At 35.3% G+C, this 26,969-nt stretch overlaps 1 protein-coding gene across 3 annotated transcripts in view; it reads right to left on the bottom strand.

Annotated features, from left to right (window-relative positions):
- PTPN4 (protein tyrosine phosphatase non-receptor type 4) overlaps positions 1–26,969 on the bottom strand; it is a 209,411-nt gene that overhangs the window by 56,791 nt on the left and 125,651 nt on the right. For all 3 annotated transcript variants that reach the window (XM_044242627.1, XM_044242626.1, XM_044242628.1), the window contains 3 exons: positions 17,427–17,515; positions 7,340–7,403; positions 3,589–3,761 (listed from right to left, as the gene is read on the bottom strand). In XM_044242627.1, coding sequence (XP_044098562.1) covers positions 3,589–3,761; positions 7,340–7,403; positions 17,427–17,515 — 326 coding nt within the window. The remainder of the gene's footprint in view (positions 1–3,588; positions 3,762–7,339; positions 7,404–17,426; positions 17,516–26,969) is intronic.

Raw genomic sequence — 26,969 nt, 5'->3', positions numbered from 1 at the left:
AAAAGTTGGAGCACTAATACTACTATATTTTAAGATTTACAAATGAATCCAAAAATAAGTCCACAAAAATATTGAAAACTGATGTTCAACAAAGGGGTAAAGGCAATTCAGTGGAAAAAGAAAGGGCAATCCTTCAAAAAATGATGCTGGAACAACTGTCTATCCATATGCAAAAAAATGAACTTTATATAAAAAAATGAACTTTAAATATTTTTGTTTACATTTTAAAACATATACAAAAATTATTTCCAAATGGATCAGAGAGCTAAGTGTAAGAACTAAAACTACAGAAGTCTTAAAAGAAAACAGAGGAATAAATCTTTTCAGCCTTGGGTTAGGCAAAGATTTCTTAGATATGATGCCAAAAGAAAAATCCATGAAAGAATACAACGGTAAACTAAATTTCACCAAAGTTGTGTATTCTACAGAAGAGGTAACAACAGGCTTGATGAAAATGTAATGGAACTCTCACAGCTGTGTGTACATAAAATGGTAAAAACGGCCTTGAAAAAATGACTGGCAGTTTCTTGTAATCTAGCCACTGCACTCATAGGTATTTAACCAAGGGAAGTTAAACCATATAAATACTTCTACATGAATGGCCACAGCAGCTTTATTTTTAATAGCTCAAACCTGGAAACAACCCAAATGGGGAAACAGTCACTTCATATCCATAAGTAAGTGAATGGATTAACATATTGTGATATAGCTATACAGTAGAGTAATACTTCACAATAAAAAGAAACGAACTACCAATACAGACAAGAACACAGATGAATTTCATCAGAATAATTACGATGAGTCAAAGAGGCTGGACTAAAAAGAGTACGTAATATATACGTTTCAATTTCTATAAAATCCTTTAAAATGCAAACCAATTTATAGAGACAGAAAGCAGATCGGTGGCTGCGGGGACAAAGAAGGGTAGAAAAAGAGGTTACAGAGGAACATAAAGGAAAAATGGGGGAAGATATGCTTGTTATCTTGATTATGGTGATGGATTCAGGGATGTAAATAAATCTCCAAACATCAAATTTTAGATGCTAAACATGGTAGCTTACTGTATACCAATTAGACCTTAATAAAGCTGTTTAAAAATATAAAATTTGCCACTATGAGGCGCATATTCCAAGAGCAGTAACAGCCTGAATGGCAGATATTGCTCCTCACCCTGCCAATATTTTTTTTTCTTAGATTGTTCTTTAGTTTGTTTTTATTAACATCTGTGGTTGAAATTACGCCCTCTTTCAGTGATTTTTCTCCCAAACTGGTTTCTTTAACTGTCTATTGTACTTGTCATTGTGATTAGATTTTGTTTGCTGTGGTACAGATTGGGTAAAATCTTTTATTTTTTTTCTCATTGTATCTGACACCAATCTGAATTACAGTCAAAGGCAGGTTACTATATTCTATGCATTTCTGTTGCCTAGGAGATATGGTGTGTGTACCTTTATGGTATGTCGTATTTTCAAGGACAGAGGGAAGGAAGAATTATGCTAAAGAAAAGTGTAGTCCTGGGCACCTGGGTGGCTCAGTGGGTTAAGCCGCTGCCTTCGGCTCAGGTCATGATCTCAGGGTCCTGGGATCGAGTCCCGCATCAGGCTCTCTGCTCGGCAGGTAGCCTGCTTCCCTCTCTCTCTCTCTCTGCCTGCCTCTCCATCTACTTGTGATTTCTCTCTGTCAAATAAATAAATAAATAAAATCTTTAAAAAAAAAAAAAAAAGAAAAGTGTAGTCCTTAGATAATAACCCTGATGGTCATTTAATCAATAATTAAGTTTATTGAGGGACTACTACACTATTTTCTCAATGGAGATTTCTTCTGCCCCTCCCGAGATATAGACAGGCTTTAAAAATTTTTTTCTTCACTTTCACCAATGATACAATACTTGTTTTCTCAGTCCATCCATCTGTCCGTCCATCCATCTACCCATCTATCCACCCATCCAAGTAGGCTCCAAACCAAGCATGGAGCGAAGTGTGAGGCTTGAACTCATGACCCTGAGATCAAGACCTAAAATGGGATTAAGAGTCAGACGTTTAATGGACTGAGCCACCCAGATGCCCCATCAGTCTATTTATTTTAAATTTACAAGTACCATCACCTTACTTTTCTCAAAATTGCTTTTAGGAAAGGTACAGAAGAGTTAAATATGACATCACTTAAGAACCTGCTGTGCCATTTCTGTGATTAAAGTTTCCTAATTCTGTTTACATGTCGCCACTGAATTTGGGAGCTGCTTTGGGGAGGGGGCGTGTATTTTTAAGAGTATATTTAAAAGTTTTATGCTGTTATTTTTTCTGAAATTACAAATTGGGCATTTATAAATGTTTGAGATTTCTGGGGCACTCTCAATATTTCCACATGAATATAAAACATGAATTAATCTAACACATAATGATAAAAGGTTTTATTTACTGAAGATGGAAAATCTTTTTTGAAGCAGAAACAGAAATGGATAACATTTGTTTTAATAAAAGATTATGAATGACTTTGCTATGTGACTTTTACCAGGTTGCACTTAAAAACTAGCTTTCATGGGTCTTTTAAGAACTCCAGAGGTAAAATTAATCAGAACTTCTCCAAATTTAGAATTATCCCTCAAAGACTGTTTCCTTCAGGAAAAATAAAAGCTATCAAGAATAAATAAGACAGTTTTAGGAAAAGGAATCTGGGGTTAATATTCAATGACTAAATGTGAGTTTTGCATAATAGGTGCCTGAACTCCTTATAACAAAAGGGTTTAACAAACTCACACATAAAAAGCAAAGTATAATTATTCCCCAGTTTTTCAAAGTTTGTGTTATGCCACTTTGCTTTTACAAAAAAAAGGGAGAAAAAAGCATTCAGCATTTGTTTTGTAGCAAGCCACTGTAGAGGCTGTGCACACGGCAGTGAGAGGACCCCACCAAGATCTTCCCAATGAAGCACACTCAGCATCTCAGCATTAAGCCACCAAAGCCACATATTTGAACTGTGTCTTTGATCATCTGTGCTTTATCTCCATTTATTTTGTGCATTTGTTGGTAAGATGTGTCCTAAGGTGTAAGAAAAAAAAAAAAACTATGAGAGGTCATTCTTGGGGTCTGGAAATGCTAAATAATTTTTCCATATAAACTAATGGTAATGGCTTCTTTACTTTATGCCATTTGACTTACAAAAGGTTTAACAGGAACATTCTACTTTTGGATAGTGAGGGAAACTGCCAATTATATGCTCATGCAGAAGATATTTTTGCTTTTACAAATAAAGATGTCTTAGAACAAAGAAAAATTTTCAAATAAATATTTAATAAAGACACTATGGAATTCATAACATGTCTAAAATGTAAATAATTAGGTATGATTGATTTACTTTAGAAAATAATGTTATCTTGTTAGAAATACGGTCAATGGAAGAGGTTTCTCCATCTGGTAGGATCACAATAACCTTTAGAACTTTTTGCTGATCTATATACAGGGTCCACGCTCCAGAGATTTTGACTCAGTAGGCGTGTATGAATTATACACATAGTATGATTGATTACAACAGGGCTTTAAAGTGAAGAAAAATCCAGTAACAAAGCATTAATGCACAAGCAATACTCACCAGTACCGAAATTTTGAACCTAATGTAAAATAATGTGCAAAAAAATTCTTTTGAGGTGGAAGTGGTCTGTCCAAACGGAAGAATGTGTGATGTTCTACACATGCTTTCCACAAGTTTTTGCATGCTCTGTAATTCACCATATTAAATCCCAATAACGTTTCTCTAGATTCATGCTGTAATAAATGACAAAATGCAGAGAATACCAGGAAGACATCAGGATCTAATGTTCCATTTAGTTTACTTTCTGCAGATAAATATTCTAGCCTTACAAACAGCTAATCCTTATAGCACAATACTTTTTTTGCTTATCTAATAAAACAGCAGTAAAATAAACGCAAAGGTTTGCAAAATGTGGATCTCACCTCATTCTGTAATATTACGACTCTTAGGACTTTTATTTTAGAACACAATTAGAAATAAGTTAAAGACCAATATATATCTGTTTTCAAAACTTTCTAGCTATAATTCTATTTCAAAATATAACCCTGGCCCATGAACTAAACTTTAAGATACACTATCACACCTATTAAAAATATTTTAAAATTCATAAACCTATCTAGATTGTCAGTACAAAGGAATATTCATTCAGTACTTCTGAACACTATAATGCAACTCAACTTTTAAAGTATGTGGCAACATAACAGAATCACTTCTTTAATTTTTCTCTAAAAGTTTGGCACAAATTACTATCTCAATGGAACTGAATTCACTGAAGTAAATTATATATAGTAAGGCACACAGGTTTTAAGTATATAGCTCTGGTTTTCACACAATGAATGCAACCGTTTAATACCCAACCAGAACAAGAAATAGATTATTACTAGCAACTCTGAACTACTATTTGTGCTTCCTTTCTACAGGATTATCTTTTCAAAGGTAATCACTCTTCTGACTTTTATCACAATAGATTATTTATAGCTGTTGAACTTTATATACATGGAATCATACATACATGTCTTTACGTCTGATTTCTTTTGTTCAGTATTATGCTTCTATATTCATCCATACGGTTGTGAAAGTCATTTTCATTCTACATAACATTCTACCATATGAGTATACCAGTTTATTTATCCATTTGTTATTGACAGACATTTGATGTTTCCAGTTTGAGGATATAAAGATACTGTTATGCGTGTGCATTTCTATTGTTGGATTATAAGATATTTGTGTTCATCTTCAGTAGATAATGCCCAAGAGTTTTCCAAAATAGTTAGATCAATATATACTCCCTCCCTGCAGTGTATATCCTCCACACATTCACCAGCCACTTGCTTATCATATTTTCATTAATCTGGTGAATGTGTACAAGTATCACATTTTGGTTATAATTAACACTTCCCTGATGACTAATGAGGTTCAACACCTTCTCAGGTTACTAGCCTTGTGGAAGACCTCATTTCTGAAGTGTATGTTCGAATCCGTAGCATATTTTGGGATTGGGTTGGATATATCACCAACGGTGCGGTGTGTGTACGCTTGTGTGTATATGATATACATATTCTGTGCTACTTCACTCCCTTAATGATGTCTTTTGGTGAATACAGTTTTAATTTTAACACAGTCCAAGTTATTGATCTTTTCTTTTAAGGTTAGTTTTCTTTCTATGTCCTGTTAAATGTTTGCCTATCAAAAGATATGAAGATATTTTTGTAGCTAAAATACAGTAAGATGCCCATGTATAAACATTAAACTACTATGTGAGAAGATAATATGCTTAAAATACTACTTCTTGATTACCAAAGAATTCTTAATTATGCTTAACTGGTTTTGTAGGCTCTAATAGTTTACATGTTGTACCATACTCCTTAAATAATGCAAAATGACAGAGGAGATCTTACAAAGAGCAGTTTGCAGTAATGCTTCTCAGAAGAGTAGATCTAAGAATCATATATGTTTTTTTGACACTTCACGTAGTTCAAAAATTTTGAGTGATTCTGACTTTCTATTAATCGTATTTGGACAATTTGTAACAAATTTGCAACAAAAAGCACCCTCCACATTTTCTACACAATAGATACAAAATATTGTATTGAAAGATAAGTAATTTGTATAAAGTTTGCTTATTTAAAAATAGGTATTTCAGAAAGAAACACTAACAAGGCAACATTCTGCAGACTATGATTATATACACTCTTTATTTAATCAGTTGTTAGATGACTTTTGTTGATGTTATCTGTGGCTAAACATATTCTTAATGATATACAACCTTGAAGAATAGTTGTGAGGATTAAATGATATGAAAACAGCTGTGCAATTATCACACATTAAGACCTCAATAAATATTAAATACCACAACTATTATTGCTAATAATAATAGTGATAATAGGAAAAAAATTAGAAAAATTCACTTCTACATTTCATTATACCAATATAATAATTTAAAGTATTTGTTCACTAGTACCCAGATGTTTTGAAACATGTACAAAAATTTTCATTAGCAGCATTAGTCATAATAGCCATAACAGGAAAATGCCAAAATTGTCCACAAACACAAGAATGAATAACTTATGGTATATTCATTCAATATAGTATCAAGCAGCAATAGGAAAACTATTGTTTTGTGCAAAAATGTGGATGAATTCAGTGTTAAGGTTAGATTTCATTTTTTAAAGTTAAAAATAAGCAAACTAATCCATGGTCATACAAATGAGAATAGTATTTACCTCTCAGGAAGGTTAATAACACAAAGGGGCAACCGCTCCAGTAGCAATAATACCAAGGTGGTGGTAATGTTCTACATATTAACAGTATTTATTCATTATATACTTACCAGAAACACCATCCTTAATATTTGTATACTTTTCTGTGTAATTCAATAAAACTATAGAAAAAAACTTTTATATTTTTGAGTATAAATAATAAATCAGGCACTTTAGATAATTATTCTGATAAAATGCAGCTGACCCAAATATTTTTAAGGTTTCAAATACATTTTACACATACATGCACACACTACCATCTTGTAATTTGCATTAATTTGTTAAGATATGTAAGAAATAATTTAAGGATAAATTATTTTAATTTTGATTAAATAGGTAAAATCATTAACAAGGTCAAGTTCTTTCCAACACTGTATTTTCACAATAACTCAATGTGGGGTGTGTGTGTGTGTGTGTGTGTGTGTGTGTGTACATATAAAATTCTTGGTTATCACCCTCATGAATAAACCCGGGCAATTAACAATGAACATTACGATGGAGATCAGTTTCAAAGTTCAAAAGAGAGCAAAACGGATATATAGAAGAACTTTAAATCAGGACTACAGTGACAGTATGGAAATAAACATAATTCACATAAAATGTGAATTAACTAACTCCGTACACAGTTCTCAACAATATTAATAACACTTTCACTCATACTAAAAGTTTGGCCATGAATGACTTCATTTCTTAAGACTTCATTTATATATATATGTATTAAAGGGACGCCTGAGTGGCTCAGTTGGTTGGGCAGCTGCCTTCGGCTCAGGTCATGATCCCAGCGTCCTGGGATCGAGTCCCACATCGGGCTCCTTGCTCGGCGGGGAGCCTGCTTCTCCCTCTGCCTCTGTCTGCCATTCTGTCTGCCTGTGCTCGCTCTCTCTCCCTCTCTCTCTCTGACAAATAAATAAAATCTTTAAAAAAAAAAAAGGCTTCATTTATATAAATATTATTCATGTTTATTTATATTTATACTTATACTTATATTTATATTTATACAAATATTTGTAAGTATATTCATTTATATGAATAATTATTAGAGCACTACTCACCACTTCTTTTCTAAGTTGAATAAAAAACTGTTTGCACTTAAACGAAATTTTTACAATCTTCAACCTGGATAAAAAGAGAATGAATTGGATTATTTAAAATACTGAATAAAAATAAAAACACTAGCTTAATAATGCAAAAAATAATCTTTTAACTGTATATTCAGTAACCCTAAACATTCAATCATATATACATACATTACCTAAGAAATCTAAAGACTTTGGTGCTTCATGAAAAAATAATTAGAATTTATATACTCAACTAAAGAAAGTTTTATCAGAATAATTGCTGTGAACTATGCCTTTCTCAATTCTACATCTAGAGAAATACATAAAAATACAAGTAACGAATTAAAATTTCAAGCTATACCAATAAGAGATACCACAACTACAAGCAGTTTTCTGGTTCTTTAAGGAGCTTAGAAATCACCACTCCACTGTAATAAGTAAAAAACTCAACAGGTTCAGAAATCAGCGTCTCTTCTTGGATTCATGAGAGAGGGGAGGGCGCAGGAACTGCTTGCTGCTCCCAAGATTTGAGAGTCTAACAGGTGAAGACAGAGAATTGCAGCTTACCAGAGCACAGACTCACCGAACAGAAACTGCCAGAGGAACCAGAGCCAGAGGAACCCGAACTGTAATTTAAGAATTGCTGGAGGCTCCATGTGGACAAATTCAAGAGTGAAAAACTCCAGAGGGACTCAATTACAGGGGAGGGGAGACCTCCTACAATATTGCGAAATTTACCTCTAGGAGTCCAATCAGATTCAGAGAAAAATACCCTTGAGTTTCCAGCAAGGGAAGGGGAAAAAGAACCATCTTGAAATATACTAGAGCACTCTGTTCTTAATAAGGTCTGCCTTCAGGGGAAACTAGTTAGCCAAATCCTCACCTGCTCGGGTACTACCAGAGTTTAACCAACTTGGGGAAGCCTAATTAGCTCACTCATGCCATCCTATCCCACCTAGCAGGGAAGAAAAAAACAGAGAAAACTTGTGAAGTTCACAGTCTAGAGGCAACGGCTCTCTGAAACACTGAGAGGTAATCACAGGATACAGAACACTTGCCATCCCCCTACACCTCAGAACAACATTACTAAGAGCCTATTTATAGCACTTCCTTTCACTGGAAAATCATGTCTGGCTATCAAAAAATTACAAGGCATACCAAAAGGTAAAAACACGATGTGAAGAGACAGAGCAGAATCAGACACGAAAGAGATGTTGGCATGATCAGATTGGTAACTTAAAACACCCCTGATTAATACGCTAAGCGCACTAATGGATAAAGTAAAAAGGATGTAAGAACAGATGGACAATGTAAACACAAGATGAAAATCATTAGGTTTCATTAGAAAGACAGCCCCCGCCAAATGCTATGGGTAAAAAACACTATCACAGAAACAATACTTTTCATGACCTTATTAGTACACTGGACACAGCTGAGGAAATCATCTCTAAGGCAGAAGATATATCAATAAAATCCTAAAAGCCCCAAAAGCAAAGAGAACAAAGACTAGAGAAGAACCGAACAGACTATTCAAGAATTGTGGGACAACTACAAAAGATGTGACATACAGTAACATATGGTAATAGAAATACTGGAAGGAGAAGAGAAAGTAACAGAAGAAATGTTTGAAACAAAAATGACTAAGGAACTTTCCCAAATTAACATCAAATGACAAACCACAGATGAAGGAAGCTTAGAGAACACGAGCAGGATAAATGCCTTAAAAACCATACCTAGGTATATCACATTTTTACATTACAGAAAATTAGAGATAAAGAGCAACATGTTGAAAGAAGTCAGAGGAAAAAACATCTTACCTACAGAGGAAGAAAGGTAAGAAGAGTTAAGTCCAACTTCTCAGAACTCATGAAGCAGGAAGAGAGCAGAGTGGGTAAAGTGTTGAGAGAAAAAAACCATCACCCCCAAATTTCATATTCTGTGAAATTATCCTTCAAGAATGAATGAAAAAAAAATTCTCAAAAATTGGGGGAATTTGTTGGAACGAGACCTGCCTTGCAAGAAATGTTAAAAGAGAAAAAAAATTATATAGGCCAGAAACTTGAATCTACATAAAGAAAGCAAAAACACTGAAGAAGAAATAAGTGATGGTAAAATAAAAATTAGATTTTTCTTATTCTTAACTGATCTAACATATAAGTTTGTTCGAAATAATAAAAGCAAAAAGGTATACAATTGTGTATGTTTGTGTACATATCATATATACACAATTATATACTTATATATGTTTATGTATAAGTGAAATGATTGAAAGCAATGATACAAGGGACAGGAGGAAGGTATTAGTATACTATTATTTCAAAATAGACTTAGACTAATGTAAATATAATTGCAAACTCTAGAACAACCACTAAAAACAAATAAAAGTAGTAAAACTAATAAGCTAGGAAAAGAGAGAATGAAATCATATAAAATGCTCAATGAAAACAAGAATGGCAGGAAAAAGAGTGAAACACAAAAATGGAAACAAAAGAACAAGGGCAACAAATAGAAAACAGTAACAAATAAGGCAGATACTAATACAAATATATCAAAAATCCTTTAAAATGTCAATGGGCTAGGAACGCCTGGGTGGCTCAGTTGGTTAAGCAGCTGCCTTCGGCTCAGGCCATGATCCCAGCGTCCTGGGATCGAGTCCCACATCGGGCTCCTTGCTCGGCAGGAAGCCTGCTTCTCCCTCTGCCTCTGCTTGCTCTCTCTCCCTCTCTCTGACAAATAAATAAAATCTTTAAAAAAAAAAAAAAAAGAAGATATAATAATTGTAAATACATATGTACCCAACATCAGAGCACCGGAACATATTCCACAAATACTAACAGATATGGAGAAATAAGACACATACAGTAATAGCAAGAGACATTAATAACCCACTTTCAAAAATGGAAAGATCATCCAGACAGAAATTCCGTAAGAGAACAACGGACTTGAACCATATATTACATGAAATAGATCTAAAAGACATCTCTAGAACATTCAATCTAACAGCAGCAGAATACACATCTTCTCAAGTACATATAGAACATTCTCAAGGAGATAGATCATATGGTAGGACACAAAACAAGTCTTAGCTAATTTAATAAGACTGAAATCAAACCAACTATCTTTTTTCCCAACCACAATGTTATGAAAACCACAATCAACAACATGAGGAAAGGTAGAAAAACTACATACAAGTAGGAACTAAACAACACACTCCTGAACTACAAATGGGCCAAAGGAGAAATGAAAAAGGTAACCCCCAAGAATATCTTGAAACAAACAAAACATAAAATAACAAAACATATGGAATGAATTCTGTAAAAGCAGTTTTGAGAGGGACCTTTACAGCAATAGATGCATATACCGTTAACCCTTGAACAATGTGGAGGTTAGAGGCACCATCCATGTTAATTACTAGTAGCCTACTATCTACCAAAAGCCTTACCAATAATATATAATCAATCAACAGATATTTTGTTTGTATGTTCTATGGAAGACATACTATTTTTTACAATAAAGTAAGCTAGAGAAAAAAAACGTTAAGAGAATCCCAAGAGAAAATACTGTTTACAGCACTGTATTTATCTATATTTATCAAAAAAATCCACATACAAGTGACCTATGCAGTTCAAATCCATGTTATTCTAGGATTTCCTCTAGGAAGAAATTAGATCACTAATGAAGAACCTAACTTTGCGCCTCAAGGAACTAGAAAAAGAAGAACAAGTTAAGCTCAAAGTTAGCAGAAGAAAGAAAATAATAAAAACAATCAGAGTAGAAATAAATGAAATGGAGATCAGAAAAAACAATAGAAAGATCAAAACTAAGAGTTGTTTCTTTGCTTTTTTAAAATAAGATATACAATATTGACAAACCTTTAACAAGACTAAGAAAAAAAAAAAGACTCAAATAAATAAAATCAGAAATCCCAGAGGAAAAATTACAACTGATACTACAGAAATAAGAGAATCATGACACTACTGTGAATAAATTAGATAACCTAGAAGAAATGGATAATTTCCTAGAATCATTTAACCTACCAAGACTGAGTCAAGAAGTCAAGTCTGAATAGACCAATATTAAGAAAGAAGATTGAGGGGCACCTGCGTGGCTCAGTGGGTTAAAGCCTCTGCCTTCGGCTCAGGTCATGATCCCAGGGTCCTGGGATCGAGCCCCAAGTCGGACTCTCTGCTCAGCAGGGAACCTGCTTCCCCCTCCCTCTCTCTGCCTGCCTCTCTGCCTACTTGTGATCTGTCTGTCAAATAAATAAATAAAATCTTTCAAAAAAAAGTGATCTTAAAAAAAAAAAAAAAGAAAGAAAGAAGATTGAATTAGTAATCAAAAACCTCCCGGGCGCCTGGGTGGCTCAGTGGGTTAAGCCACTGCCTTCGGCTCAGGTCATGATCTCAGGGTCCTGAGATCGAGTCCCTCATCGGGCTCTCTGCTCAGCAGAGAGCCTGCTTCCCTCTCTCTCTCTGCCTGCCTCTCCGACTACTTGTGATTTCTGTCAAATAAATAAATAAAATTTTAAAAACAAAAACAAAAACAAAAAACCCTCCCAACACAGAAAACTCCAGGGCCAGATTTCTTCACTAGGAAATTGTACCAAATATTTAAAGAAGAATTAATGCTAAGCCTTCTCAAACTCTTCCAAACAAATAAAAAGGTAGACTCCCAAACTCATTCTACAAGGCCAGCAACAACCTAATACCTAAGCCAGATAAGGACACACTACAACAAACATACCAATACCCCTGGTTGAACACAGATGCAAAAATTCTCAACAAAATTCTGCCAAACTAAATTCAAGAACTCATTAAAAAAATTATACACCATGACCAAGTAAAATTAGTCTCTGGGATGCAAGGATAATTCAACACATGCAAATCAATAAATGTGACATGCTACCTTAACAAAATGAAAGATAAAAATCATATGATCTTCTCAATAGATGAAGAAAAAGTAGTTGACAAAGTATACCTTTTCATGTTAAAAAACCTCAACAGGCTGTATGATCAACATACTAAACGACATATACAACAAACCCATAACTAACATTACACTCAACATCCCTTTATACCAGTCAAAAGCCTAAAACCAGAAATACAAGAATTAAATGTTGGTGAGAATATAGAAAAAAGGGAAACCTTGTGCACTGTTGGTGGGAATGCAAGTTGGTGCTGCCAGTTTGTGGAAAACAGTATGTAGGTTCCTCAGAGAATTAAAAAATAGAGATACCATATGATCCAATAATTCCATTACTGGATATTTACCCAAAGAAAACAGAAACACTAATTCAAAAAGATATTTGCAACCGTGCCCCTAGCTTGTTATTGCTAGCTGCATTATTTTTTCATGAAATCCATCTACACCCTCAGGCCCCAGTGTTAAACTTCTGCTGCTGCTCTTCAGGAATGCACAACTTTAGGCATGACGACAGCAGTCCTGAAAGGACAGTGGTACCAATCGTCCCATTCTTTCAATAAACATATCCAGCTGTAAAACACCCACAATTACCAACACATTGCTCTACTGTTTTCCACAATGCCCCAGGACATGAATCCTTTAGAAACTAAACCAATTAAATTATTGTGTCTTCAAAGGAACAGTTTGTGCGGTATGTGTTTGAGGATACTATTTCCTTTAGTTTCCATGTTTTTGTCTCCCCTGTTGTCTTCAGGTTTCTCTAGAGACTCTTTCTTTAATAATCTGAGCCTTGTAGTTATTTAAGTTGAATTTTCCTGTTATATACAGGAGCCACGCTAATGTGGCAATAAGGTGAGAGGTTGGGGAAAAACTGTTCTTCAACTTATGATTAGGACTCAGTGGTTTAGTGGTCTGTGCTACTTGGTTATAACCTTCAGTGCTTTACAGCTCACCCTCTCCTTAGGTGACACAAAAGGTATAACGTAGGCTGGAAATAACCCACGTTGGTTATTCTCTGGTAAAATCCATGCCGGTTAAGTTCGGGTAAAACAGATTTCCTTGAGGGCAGACCTTTGCTAAGGAGAAGAGAAAGCTCTGAGCATATTTCAAAATGGTTAATTCCCTGCTCACCCCACCTTCCCCTCCAGAAAATAAGTAGCTTTTTCAACAGTATTCAATTTGGGAACCCAGTGAGGTGCCAGGTGGTAGTGAAACTAATGAAAGTGTGGGGTCCTTTGTAAGGCTGGGCCTTTAAGAGTTTTTTTCTCTCAAGCCAGTCTTTGCTCAGTCTCTGGGAGTTATTCAATTACCCTTTAAGTATTCCTAGCAGTGTAGTAGTATGTTCTGCCACCAGTAGTCAGGATCAGAAGAAACCCTTATGTTCCATGATGATGCAAATATAGTGGCTTTACCAACTTTAAATCTCATCTATTCAGTTTAACTCTTGGAAATATAATTTAAAATTAACAAAATATACTTTCCAATCAATATCTTAAACATTCACATCCTTTTTTAAAAAAACCTAACTTGTATGATAAAGACATAGAAAGTGTGAGTTTCATTTCTCAACATTAAACTAGTTCTAAGCATATTTACCAAGAAAGCAATATGCCAAATCCTTACAGAATATGTGGGATCCTTCACAATCTGAATCTAATTTCTCTTCTACACAACATCTTCCTAAATTGATTCCTTTGCTTCTATCTTCAGTAAAGACAACTAAAGGAGAAACCAAATAGCTCATCATTTCCTCAATTTGCCATACCCTTTCTAACCACTGGGTCTCTGCAAATGCTTGTTACCTCTACTTTAATTCCCTAAATCCACACATACCTCTTCCACACTTTCTTTTTCACTGAGGAAATTTCCATTCACCCTTTAAAAACAATCTCAAATATCACAGAGCCATTAAAAAGCTACCCCCACTAGAGAGATCGAATCCTTGTGTTTCCAACACAGTATGTCAAAAACTCTTTTAGAATCCTTGTAGCAGGGCGCCTGGGTGGCTCAGTGGGTTAAGCCGCTGCCTTCAGCTCAGGCCATGATCTCGGGGTCCTGGGATCGAGTCCCGCATCGGGCTCTCTGCTCAGCGGGGGGCCTGCTTCCCTCTCTCTCTCTCTCTCTCTCTGCCTGCCTCTCCATCTACTTGTGATCTCTCTCTGTCAGATAAATAAATAAAATTAAAAAAAAAAAAAAAGAATCCTTGTAGCAATAAAAAAGGAATATATATATATATACATTATTACAAAAAAAATATATAGGGTTTTGAAAATAAAGAAAATTTCAGATCATCACTGTCATTTAAATCCACAAGACCGGGGCACCTGGGTGGCTCAGTGGGTTAAGCCGCTGCTTTCGGCTCAGGTCATGATCTCAGGGTCCTGGGATCAAGTCCCTCATAGGGCTCTCTGCTCAGCAGGGAGCCTGCTTCCCTATCTCTCTTTGCCTGCCTCTCCATCTACTTGTGATTTCTCTCTGTCAAATAAATACATAAAATCTTTAATTAATAAATAAATAAATAAATAAATAAATAAATCCACATGACCTGAAAAGATTTTTTTTCAGATTTTGACATTTATATAAAATGTAAAATATAATGTAACTTATTTTTTTAAATTGTCTTTAGTAAAATCAGAAATATATTAAAGTCAAAGATGTGCATTTATCATTTTACTGTTGTAAAAACTGATGATAATTATCTTCTCTGAAGATTTTAATTACATTTTTTTCCTATCATTATTAATTTTTAAAAAGATTTCATTTCGTTATTTGCCAGATAGAGAGAGAGAGAGTGCACACAATCAGGCAGAGCAGCAGGTAGAGGGAGAGGGAGAAGCAGTCTCCCCAGTGAGCAGGGAGCCTGATGGAGGGCTCGATCCCAGGACCCTGGGATCATGACCTAAGCCGAAGGCTGAGGCTTAATGGACTGAGCCAACCAGGGGCCCCGTATCATTATTAATTTTATAATTAATTTTTACATATCCAATAATAGGCAGGGGCTATGTCTTGAATTGTTTTATATCCTCTGAACACACCAGGGTTTGAATTACATAGTTAAGCATTTAAAAGATGTGAGATGCAACATTAAGTGATAGTTAGTTTTCTTTTATGGGCTTTACAGAGGTGTTATTTACATATACAACGAAATATACCAATTTTAATGAACAATTCAAAGAGTTTTGACAAATGTATTGTTATGTAACTACCAAGCACCAAAATCATCATATACTATTTGATCACCTCAAAATGTTCCCCTGGTGTCCCTCTGCAGTCAATTGTCTCCTCCCATTTTCAGTTCCTAGCAACCACTGGCCTACTACTATCTCTGTAATTTGAGTTTTCCAGAATTTCATAGATATAGAAACAGAGTAAGTGGTCTTTTGTGTCTGGCTTCTTACACTTAGCATAGTTTTGAGAGCAAGGTCATCTGTAAAGTTTGATGTATTAACAGTTCTTTCTTTTTACTGCTTAACAGTATTCCACTGTGGAAATACACCATAGTTTGCTTATCCTTTCACCAACTAGTATTTGTAGGTTTGTTTTGTGTTGCTATAAATAATGTAGCTATGAACACCACTGTAAAAATCTCTTCCATTTAGGTTTTCATTTCACCTGGGTAAGCATCCAGATATAGGAAAGCTAGATTACATGGTAAATCTAGGTTTAACTTTAAAAGAAACTGCTAGTCAAAGCTGGTACTCTAGTTTGCACTCCCACCAGGAATGTAGGAGATTTCAGGTGCTCTGCTTCTTGCCATCATATGGTATTGTCAATTTTTTTTTTTAACTGGAGCTATTCTGTGGGTGAGCAGTAGTTCACTGTGGTTTAATCTGCATTTCACTGATGACTGAACATCTTTTCATGTGCTCATTTGCCATCTGTATATGTCCTTTGGTGGAAATGTGTATTCAAATATTTTGCCTATCCTTTTTAATCAGACTGTCTTCTTATTACTGAGCTATGAAAGCTCTTTATATATTCTTAATAGGTCCTTTATCAAATACGTATTTTACGAGACTGTCTTGTTTTTCCATTGTCTTTAAAGTACCTTTTGAAGAGCAAAAGTATTTAACTGTCTGATGGCCATTTCATTTTTTGTATTTTACGGTTCATATGTTTTTGTGACCTACCTAGGAAATCTATCTTTATTTTTTAAACAAAGCTGTGACTATTTTCCACAATAATTGCTTCTGTCATTTATCATATTTCTAATAAAGTATTATGAAAGTGACTAATTACAAAAATCTATTAGATAAAAATCTGATAGTGAAAAATCAGGACCAAATCTTTTAAAAGGAAGTATCTTAGAGAAACACATTAATAATAATGTACTTCTTTTGTATTTGTCCTGCTAAAGAAAATCATTACATTTATTTTAAAAAACCAGAGCTACTCATATAAGACATACGACTGATGTGATTTTTATGATTTTTAATTTATCCCCTAAAGGAAAGTGGCAGATGCTACTTCTCCTTTTTTCTCACTCTGGGATACAAAAGTAACAGTAGATGAATCATCCTGGACAATGAGGACAACATGCTAAGGATAGTACAGCAGTAAAACTGAAGAGAGATGAGTTTTAAACCCCAGGAGCCACCATATTTTCCTAGCCCCAATTTAAAACACTGTGATTGTGGATCATAGATGCAGCAACAATGCCCATGTTCCAATTAATAAACTAGCACCCCACTGAAAGCACTTAGATGGAATACTGATTTAAAGCAATCAACATGGTATAAGATACAGAGTAAACATGATAGTATTAGCTATTATACTATAGTACAAATTCAGAGATTCTCTAAGAGAAAAATTCATGAAATAATATTCTCTACAAATACCGCACTGTCTGGATTATGCATACTTTAAAATAAATAATTAAATTATTTTGGTATTCTCTAGTACATCTGAGGTGGGGTAAGTTGCATGGCAACGTTAATATAGTTTAACAACCACTTTCTTTCTTCTCCATTTTTAAAGTTTTATTTAAGTAATCTCTATACCCCACGTGGGTATAGAGATCAAGACTTTGACCAAGATCAAGAGCGCCACACTCCTCTGATTGAGCCAGCCAGGCACCCCAACAATCACCTTCTTTAATATGGATTATTATACTTGGTAATAAAATGGTAAAAGCATAAGTATTGATGGAAGTTCTTACCATGGAAAGATATTCATTCGTACCCTGTTCTTATAAATCAGAATTCCTCCTGACATCACTCCAATCATAATTTCATTGTTACTTTGATCCTTCAAAAAAAGAAAATGACAAATCTAAAATACTGGGCTTTTCTTGTTAAAGATATATATATATATACACACATATATATATATTTTAAAAATAGGGTAAGTTTTTCTAACACAATATAACATTTTCAAAGTCAGCACATAATTGCATAATATTTATAAACCCATATGGTAATTGTTAGCTCATAAAAACAAAGAACCTATTTCACATCAAACTTAAATGTTGCATTATTAAAATTTATTAATCCAAAGTAAAAATGATCTTACGATTTTCCATATCTTAAAACTGAAACTGAGTTTTAAGACAAGGAATTGAAAGACTTTTCATCTTGTAGAATGAAGAGCTAATACACATTTTTCCATTTCCAAAGCTATTCTGACATTTACTATGTAAATATAGTGCCAGGACTGCAAAAGTGAAAAAAACATGGAGAAGTTCAGAGTTTGGTAGAGTGTAACCTGTAATAAAACAAGATTCCCAATATAATGATAAGTCATATAACTAATATAATACAACAAAAACATCACGGCAGTATATATAGTAGGGAACTACTAAAGGAGAGTTTGAAACAAATTCCAAAAAAGAAAATTTGAACTATGCTTTGAGGAAAGAGAGTTTTCATGATAACTGATTCAACTTGAATAGCTAACCTGCACTACTAAAAAAATGAATAGAATTAAATTCTCTTCTCAGATGCTAACCAACTTTGAAATAGTTTTGCTAATGGCTAAAAGATTCTATAGGTAAGCTAATACAGCAATAATGCTTTTACCCCTTATCTATTCATATGCTTAGAAGAGAGAACTACTTGATGACATTATAATTAACATTTTTATAATTGTGTCCCTCAGGAAAAAATCCTCTAAAATGTAGTTTCAATAATTTCTACTTAAATAATTTTTTAAGGAACACCAATTAGAAGTTTGAGCCAAAATGGCAGGCTTAATATATGCTCGTATTGCTTCTTCTGCTCCCAATCTCATAAGACATGGGAGAAGATACATGATAACAACCTATAACACTTGAAGGTATATAATCAATGGACCAGACATGGTTGAGTTTCATTCTTCTATACATAGCTGTCCAATTTTCCCAGCACCATTTATTGAAGAGACTTTTCCCCACTGTATATTTTTTCCTGCTCTGTCAATGATTATTTGACCATAGAGTTAAGGGTCCACACGTGGGCTCTACAATCTGTTACACTAGTCTATGTGTCTGTTTTTGTGCCAGTACCATGCTGTTTTGGTGATCAAAGCTTTGTAGTAAAGCTTGAAATCAGGCAATGTGATGTCCCCAGTTTTGTTTTTCTTTTTCAACATTTCCTTAGCAATTTGGGGTCTCCTCTGGTTCCATACAAATGTTCCAGCTCTTTGAAAAATACCAGTGGAATTTTGATCAGGATGGCACTGAAAGTATAGATTGCTCTAGGCAGTATAGACATTTTAACAATTTTTATTCTTCTAATCCATGAGCATGGAACGCTCTTCCATCTTTTTGTGTCTTCTTCTATTTCTTTCATGAGTGTTCAGTAGCTCGAGTACAGATCCTCTACCTTTCTGGTTAGGTTTATTCCCAGGTATCTTATGGTTCTTGGTGCTATAGCAAATGGAATTGATTCTCTCATTTCTTTTTCTATATTTTCATGGTTAGTGTATAAGAAAGCAACTGATTTCTGTACACTGATTTTGTATACTGCCACATTGCTATATTGCTGTATGAGTTCTAGTAGTTTGGGGGTGGAGTCTTTTGGGTTTTCCATATAAAGTATCATGTCATCTGCAAAAAGAGAGAGTTTAACTTCTTCTTTGCCAATTTGAATATCTTTTACTTCTTTTTGTTGTCTGATTGCTGTTGCTAGCACTTCTAGTACTATGTTGAACAACAGTGGCAAGAGCAGACATCCTTGTGTTTCTGATCTCAAAGGGAAGGCTGTCAGGTTTTCCCATTGAGGATGATATTCACTGTAGGTTTTTCATAGACCGATTTTATGAAGTTAAGGAATGTTCCCTCTATCCCTATACTTTGAAAGGTTTTAATCAGGAATGGATGCGGTATTTTTTTTTTTTTTAAGATTTTATTTATTTGACAGAGAGAAAGAGGGATCACAAGTAGGCAGAGAGGCAGGAAGAGAGAAAGGGGGAAGCCGACTCCCTGCTGAGCAAAGAGCCCGATGGGGGTCTTGATCCCAGGACCCTGAGATCATGACCTGAGCCAAAGGCGGAGGCTTAACCCACTCAGCCACCCAGGCGACCAAACGGATGCGGTAACTTGTCAAATGTTTTTTCTGCATCAATTCAGAGGACCATGGGGCTCTTATCTCTTTTCCTACTGATTTGTTCTATCACATTGATTGATTTGTGAATGCTAAACCACCCCTGCATCCCATGGATAAATCCCACCTGGTCATGGTAGATAATCTTTTTAATGTACTGTTGGATCTTACTAGCTAGGATCTTGTTGAGAATCTTGGCATCCATATTCATCAGGGATATTGTTCTGAAATTCTCCTTTGTGGTAGGGTCTTTGCCTGGTTTGGGGATCAGAGTAATGATGGCTTCATAAAGAGTCTGGAAGTTTTCTTTCTGTTTCTATTTTTTGAAACAGCTTCAGGAGAATAGGTATTATTTCTTCTTTAAATGTTTGATAGAATTCTCCAGGGAATCCATCAGGTCCTGGGCTCTTGTTTTTGGGAAGGTTTATGATCACTTCTTCAATGTAGTTACTAGATATTGGTCTATTTAGGTTGTCAATTTCTTCCTGATTCAGTTTTGGAAGTTTCCAGGTTTCCAGGAATGCATCCATTTCATCTAGGTTGCTTAACTTATTGGCATATAACTGCTAATAATAATTTCTGATGACTGTTTCTATTTCCTTGGTGTTAGTCATGATCTCTCCCTTTTCATTTGTAATTTTATTAATTTGGGTCCTTTCTCTTTTCTTTTGGATTAGTTTGGCCAGTAGTTTATCAATCTTATTGATTCTTTCAAAAAAACAGCTTCTAGTTTCATCAATGTGTTCTACTATATCTCTATTTTCTATCTCATTGATCTCTGCTCTAATCTTGATTATTTCCCTTCTTGCGTGGGGTTGGCTTAATTTGTTGTTAATTATCCAGTTCTTTAAGGTGTAAAGAGAACCGGTGTATTCTGGATTTTTCAATTTTCTTTGAGGGAGGCTTGGATGGCTATGTATTTCCCCCTTAGGACCTCATCTGCCATATCCCATAGGTTTTGTACTGATGTGCCTTCATTCTCATTGGTTTCCATGAGTCGTTTTAAGTTCTTGATTTCCTGGTTGATCCAAACATTCTTAAGCAGGGTGGTCTTTAGCTTCCAAGTGTTTGAATTCCTTCCATACTTTTTATTGTGGTTGAGTTCCAGTTTCAAAGCATTGTGGTCTGAGAATATGCAGGGAATAATCTCAATCTTACACTGTTGGTGGGAATGCAGGTTGGTGCAGCCACTTTGGAAAACAGTTTGGAGATTCCTTAAGAAATTAAAAATAGAGCTACCCTATGACCCTGCAATTGTACTACCAGGTATTTACCCCAAAGATACAGATGTAGTGAAAAGGGCCATCTGTACCCCAATGTTCATAGCAGCAATGGCCACAGTCACCAAACTGTGGAAAGAATCAAAATGCCCTTCAACAGATGAATGGATAAAGAAAATGTGGTCCATAAATACTATGGATTATCATGCCTCCATCAGAAAGGATGAATACCCAACTTTTGTATCAATATGGATGGGACTGGAGATTATGCTGAGTGAAATAAGTCAAGCAGAGAGAGTCAATTATCATACGCTTCACTTACTTGTGGAGCATAAGGAATAACATGGAGGATGGAGGACAGTGGGAGATGGAAAGAAGTGAACTGGGGGAAACTGGAGAGGGAGATAAACTATGAGAGACTGTGGACTCTGACAAGCAAACTGAGGGTTTTGGAGGGGAGGCGGGTAGGGGGTTGGGTGAGCCTGGTGGTGGGTATTAAAGAGGCACGTATTGCACGGAGCACTGAGTGTGGTGCAAAAGAAATTAAGAAAAAAAAAGAGAGAGAAAAAAAATATTTTAAAAAAAGGAAACAAATGTTCAGATATATAATTCTTAAATTATTAATTTAGTATAATAATTAAATTACAGTTATAATTTATATACTATAAAATTATACATTATAATATAATTAAAAATTAATAACTCAAAATCTTTAATTATAGCTATTTAGATTTGAAGTGGCAGTTCCCAAGGTGATGCCAGAAGTAGGCAAAATCAAACAAAACAAGTCTTATGCCCTTAATAGACACAAATGCTATTCATTCCATTGGACTGGAAAATGCACAATGACCACCTTATTTTAAAATATCTTTGCTTTTCTTTTTATCACTTGCTACAATCTAATATTACATTATAAATTGCCTTGTTTGATCTGTTTTGTTTTTTTTTTTTTTAACTCTTCTTCACTAGAACCTAAGTAGCAAAGTTTAGGGTGTTTGTTTTTTCCACTATTGTATTCTTAGGTGTACAAAAGTGCCCTGTATACTTAACCCATGAACAACACAGGTTTGAACTCTGTGGGTCTACTTATATGCAGACTTTTTTCAATAAATATATTTGAAAAATTTTTGGAGATTTTCAACAATTTCAAAAAACCTAAAGACAAACCATAGTCTAGAAATACCAAAAAAATTTTTTTAAAAGGTATGTCATGATGCATAAAATATATGTAGATACTAGTCTACTTTATCATTTATCATAAAACACACATGAATCTATTGGAAAAATTTACCAAAACTTCTGGAGATTTACATGGCACCATTACAGTTGAAGAGAAATGTAAACAAATGTAAAGATACAGTATGTAATCAGAACTGTACATTATTTACTACAGTACACACTGCATTACTGTAATAATTCCATAGCCTCCTGTTGCTGTTGTGGTGAGCACAAGTGTTGCCAGTACCTGCTTAAAACTGTGTGACACTAATCATCTCTGCGTGAGCAGTTCCGTCTCGTCAAAAAATTGCACATAGCAGTAAAAATGATCTCTCGTAGTTGTTGCTTATTTTTCAATGTGTTTAGTGGAGTACTGTAAACCTCCAGTAACATCATGGGACCCATACAAAGTGCTACTTAGTGATGCTGGAAGTGTTCCCAAGAAGCAAAGAAAATCATGACATTACAAGGAAAAAGCTGAACTGCTTGATATGTACCATACACTAAGGTCCTCAGCTGTGGCATTTATTAGTAAGGAAGAGAAGCAAGCCTATAGATTTAAAGCAGAAAAAGACAGACTAAGTCTGTTTTGTGCAGATCCAGTTGGGTTTTTGATTAGGACTGCCTATATCTATAAAGCTGCTAACCTTCCACATTTGAAGGGAAAAGATGAATACCATCTGCCAGTTTTGGCTGTACAAGAAGGCCTGGACAACGAGAATTCATTTTCTAGATTGGCTCCATCAATGCTTTGTTCCTCAATTAAGAAAGTAATTTGCCTGTAAGGGACTGCCTTTTGAAGTTCTTTTGATATCGGACAATACCCAGGATATCAAAGTATTCTACTTGCCCTCAAACACAACATCTCTAATTCAGCCCCTAGGTCAGGGGGTCATAAGGACCTGTAAGGCTCATTACACATGGTCTCTATGGAAAGGATTGTCCATGCCACAGGAAAGAATCCTGGTAGAATATCATACAACTTTGGAAAGCTCACACTATTGAGGGTGCCATTGTTATAAAAAAGGTTGTGAAAGCCATCAAGCCCGAAGTAAAAAAATTCCTGGAGAAAACTGTCCAGATACCACCTGTGCATGACTTTATAGAATTTACAACAGAGCCAGTAAAGAAAATCATGAGAGAGATTGCAGATATGGCAAAATGATGGATAGTGAAAGGTTTCATGCTATGGACCTATGAAGAAATTCAAGAGCTAACAGACAACATATCACAAGATTACCAGTAGATGACTTGAGTAGAGGTTGAGTGCTTCCAAACCAGTGCCAGATGATGAGGAAGAAGAAACAGTGCAGCAAATGAACTGATATTTGAAAATCTGGTAGAAGAGTTCTGATTATTTAAGACTGCTTTTGAGTTCTTTTACAACACGGGCCCTTCTATGATATGAGCAATAAAATGAAAACAGTGAAAGGAGAATTAGTACCCTCAACTTCTTTAGAGAAATGAAAAAGTAAAAGAATAAGTCAGAAATTACAATGCATTTCCATTACGTTACACCAAGTGTGCCTGCTTCTCCTGCCTCTCCCTTCCACCTCCTCCACTTCTTACACCTCTTCTATCTCTAAGACAGTAAGACCAAACCCTCACCTTCCTCCTCAGCATGAAGATGACAAGGATAAAGACCTTATGACAATTAACTTCCAATTAATGAATAGTAAATAATCATCATGCCATTCAGTTAGTAAACTTATCTATTATATCTGTGTGTGGGTATCTTTGTGCAGAAATCTAACTGCACAGCAAGAACTATATATTTCTGTGTCATCATCATCAACAATGTCTAAGTATCTGCCTGCAGAACATCAAGCTCAAGACTCGTATGGAAGTGGATAGTCTATCCTTATATAAGAATAAACTCAGTAGTATTTAGTATAAAGTTAATGAGGTGTTAGGTTTCTTAAAATTTTTTAAAAGAATTATCAGAAAGAGACAGAGAGCACATGTGTGGGGGATGAGCAGAGGGAGGTAAGGGAGAGAATCATAAGCAGACTCCCTGCTGAACACAGAACTGAATGGGGGGCTTGATTCCAGGACCCTGAGATCATGACCTAGGCCAAAAATCAAGTGTCAGTCGCTTAACCAACTGAGCCACCCAGGAGCCTCAGCTTTCTCAATGTTTTATAACTTTGCTTTCAAAAAATTACATTACTGTGCAGTATGCCTCTTTCTCTCATAATTGGAGAGACTGCGTTTCAGCCTGTCATCACAGGTAAGGAGATTTTTTAAAATTAACAATGTTTCCCATATTGTATTAGGACTATAACTGTAATACTATATGCCATAAACATTTTAAAAGGATTCATTCATTAGTATATAGGCTACACTACCATATAGCATCCATACTGCTACTTCATTATTAATATCTGAATCATTACACCTTATGAATTTCTTTTTCACATTAACTTTTCATTTTTGATGTCTAGTGTCAGTAATACATTTAGCGTTTCATATCTTTAAGTTGATGTAGGTACTGACACATCATCTTATAAACAGAATACACTTATCAATACGGTCCTGTAAATGTATTTTTTCTTCATGATTTTTTTAGTAACATTTTCTTTTCTCTAGTTTATTTTAAGAACATAGTATATAATACATACATATAACATTGAAAATGTGTGTTAATCGACTATGTTATCAGTAAGGCTTTGGGTCAGCAGTTGGCTATTAATAATTAAGTTTTTGGGGACGCCTGGGTGGCTCAGTTGGTTAAGCAGCTGCCTTCGGCTCAGGTCATGATCCCAGCGTCCTGGGATCGAGTCCCACATCGGGCTCCTTGCTCGGCAGGGAGCCTGCTCCTCCCTCTAACTCTGCCTGCCATTCTGTCTGCCTCTGCTCGCTCTCACTCTCTCTCTCTGATGAATAAATAAAATCTTTATAAAAAAAATAATAATTAAGTTTTTGGGGGCTGCTGGGTGGCTCAGTCAGTTGAGCAGCTGCCTTCAGGTCAGGTATGATGCCAGGGTCCTGGGACTGAGCCCCGTATTGCGCTCCCTGATCAGCAGAGAGCCTCTTCTCCCTCTCCCTCTGCCTGCCACTCTGCCTACTTGTGCTCTCAATCTGTCAAATAAAATAAATAAAATCTTTCAAAAAAAGAGAAAGTTCTGGGGGAATCAGAAATTATATGAAGATTTCTGGCTGTACTGGTGGAAGAAGTAAGGGGCTAACACTTGGAAACTCTGTGTTGTGCAAGGGTCAACTGTACTCATAAGTTAAATGAATGGATTTATTTAACTTATCCTGGATGCCTGGGTGGCTTAGTCAGTTGAGCATCTGCCTTTGGCTCAGGTCGTGACCCCGGGGGGCAGGGGCTGAATCTCATATTAGGCTCCTTGCTGGGTGGGGAGCCTCCTTCTCCCTCCACCAGCCACTCTCCCTGCTCTCTGACAAATAAATAAAATTTATTTAAAAAAAAAAAAAAGAAAAAGAAAAAACAATGATTGCTATCATCAGTAGGAAGTCTTAGCTATTTAGCTTGGCACTGAAGGTCTTTAAACAACCATCTCATCCCATTTTATCTCCCCCTTCCAACCAGTTAAAAACTGTCTTTTCCTAACAGGCCAGTTGCAGGATGTCCTGTGTACACGTAACTACATATTTCATTAATACAGTTCCCATGACTTCTTCATGTCTCTCTGACACATCAAACTAAACCAGATGGAGACCATCTTCTCTGTGAAAATTTCATTAGCCCGTATCTACAAGTTTCTCACCTGGATATTTATCTGTTTCTTAAACCACTCATCTGAAACACATAAATACAGTCAGCTATGTGACAATGGCTGGGATAGTATATATATATAAAGGACTGCCTACGGTAAACTACCTGTGGGAAAGGGCCAGTTAGGTTTGTTTGTTTAAATTTCTAATCTTGGGCGCCTGGGTGGCTCAGTGGGTTAAGCCGCTGCCTTCGGCTCAGGTCATGATTCCAGGGTCCTGGGATCGAGTCCCGCATCGGGCTCTCTGCTCAGCAGGGAGCCTGGTTCCCCTCTCTCTCTCTGCCTGCCTCTCTGCCTACTTGTGATCTCTCTGTCAAATAAATAAATAAAATCTTTTAAAAAAAATAAATAAATTTCTAACCTTTCAGGTATTAATACTTCTAAAAACTTCAGTGATCATACAGTTGGTGTCAGAATACTACAAAGGTTTCTCAATTTCTGTACTTATCATGGACTAGTAATAACTAGTTCATAGATCATCGCCAGTCTGTGGTCATACTCTGAGCATCAACGAACCATTATATAATTTTACATTCCTCACAGAGCCTGGTTCTCAAGTAAGTGTTTCTCAATTGATTACTGATGGTAATATCCTTATACTTACTTAGGCACAATACTAGAGGAAATGTTTCATATAATCCCTGATTATAAATACTTATAATGAGCTTTATAGATATAGTTACCTATGGAACTTAGGTTAAATAATGATTAAAAGGGAGAGATCACAATATGCAGTGGCTATATGACTTGACAATGTAAATTTAAAGCAACCACAAAAAGTTGGGGGAAATTTTTAACCATTTCAGTAATAAATGATATGGTGATATTAAAATTATAGCTTTAAGTGTAATGTGCGATGAAAACATAATTAATTGTGGAATATTCTAATTCTGGAATCCCTTGGGTCCTCTAAGAATTAAAATATTCTGTGTATCTCAATATAGGTTTGTAGAAACAAAGATTCCAACTCTGTAGACTTAAACAGCACAGAAATAATGACAAA

This window comes from Neovison vison, chromosome 3 (assembly GCF_020171115.1).
Source record: "Neovison vison isolate M4711 chromosome 3, ASM_NN_V1, whole genome shotgun sequence".
Lineage (NCBI taxonomy): Eukaryota > Metazoa > Chordata > Mammalia > Carnivora > Mustelidae > Neogale > Neogale vison.
Note: the sequence above shows the minus strand (reverse complement) of the source record. Positions and strands in the feature narration are given on the sequence as shown.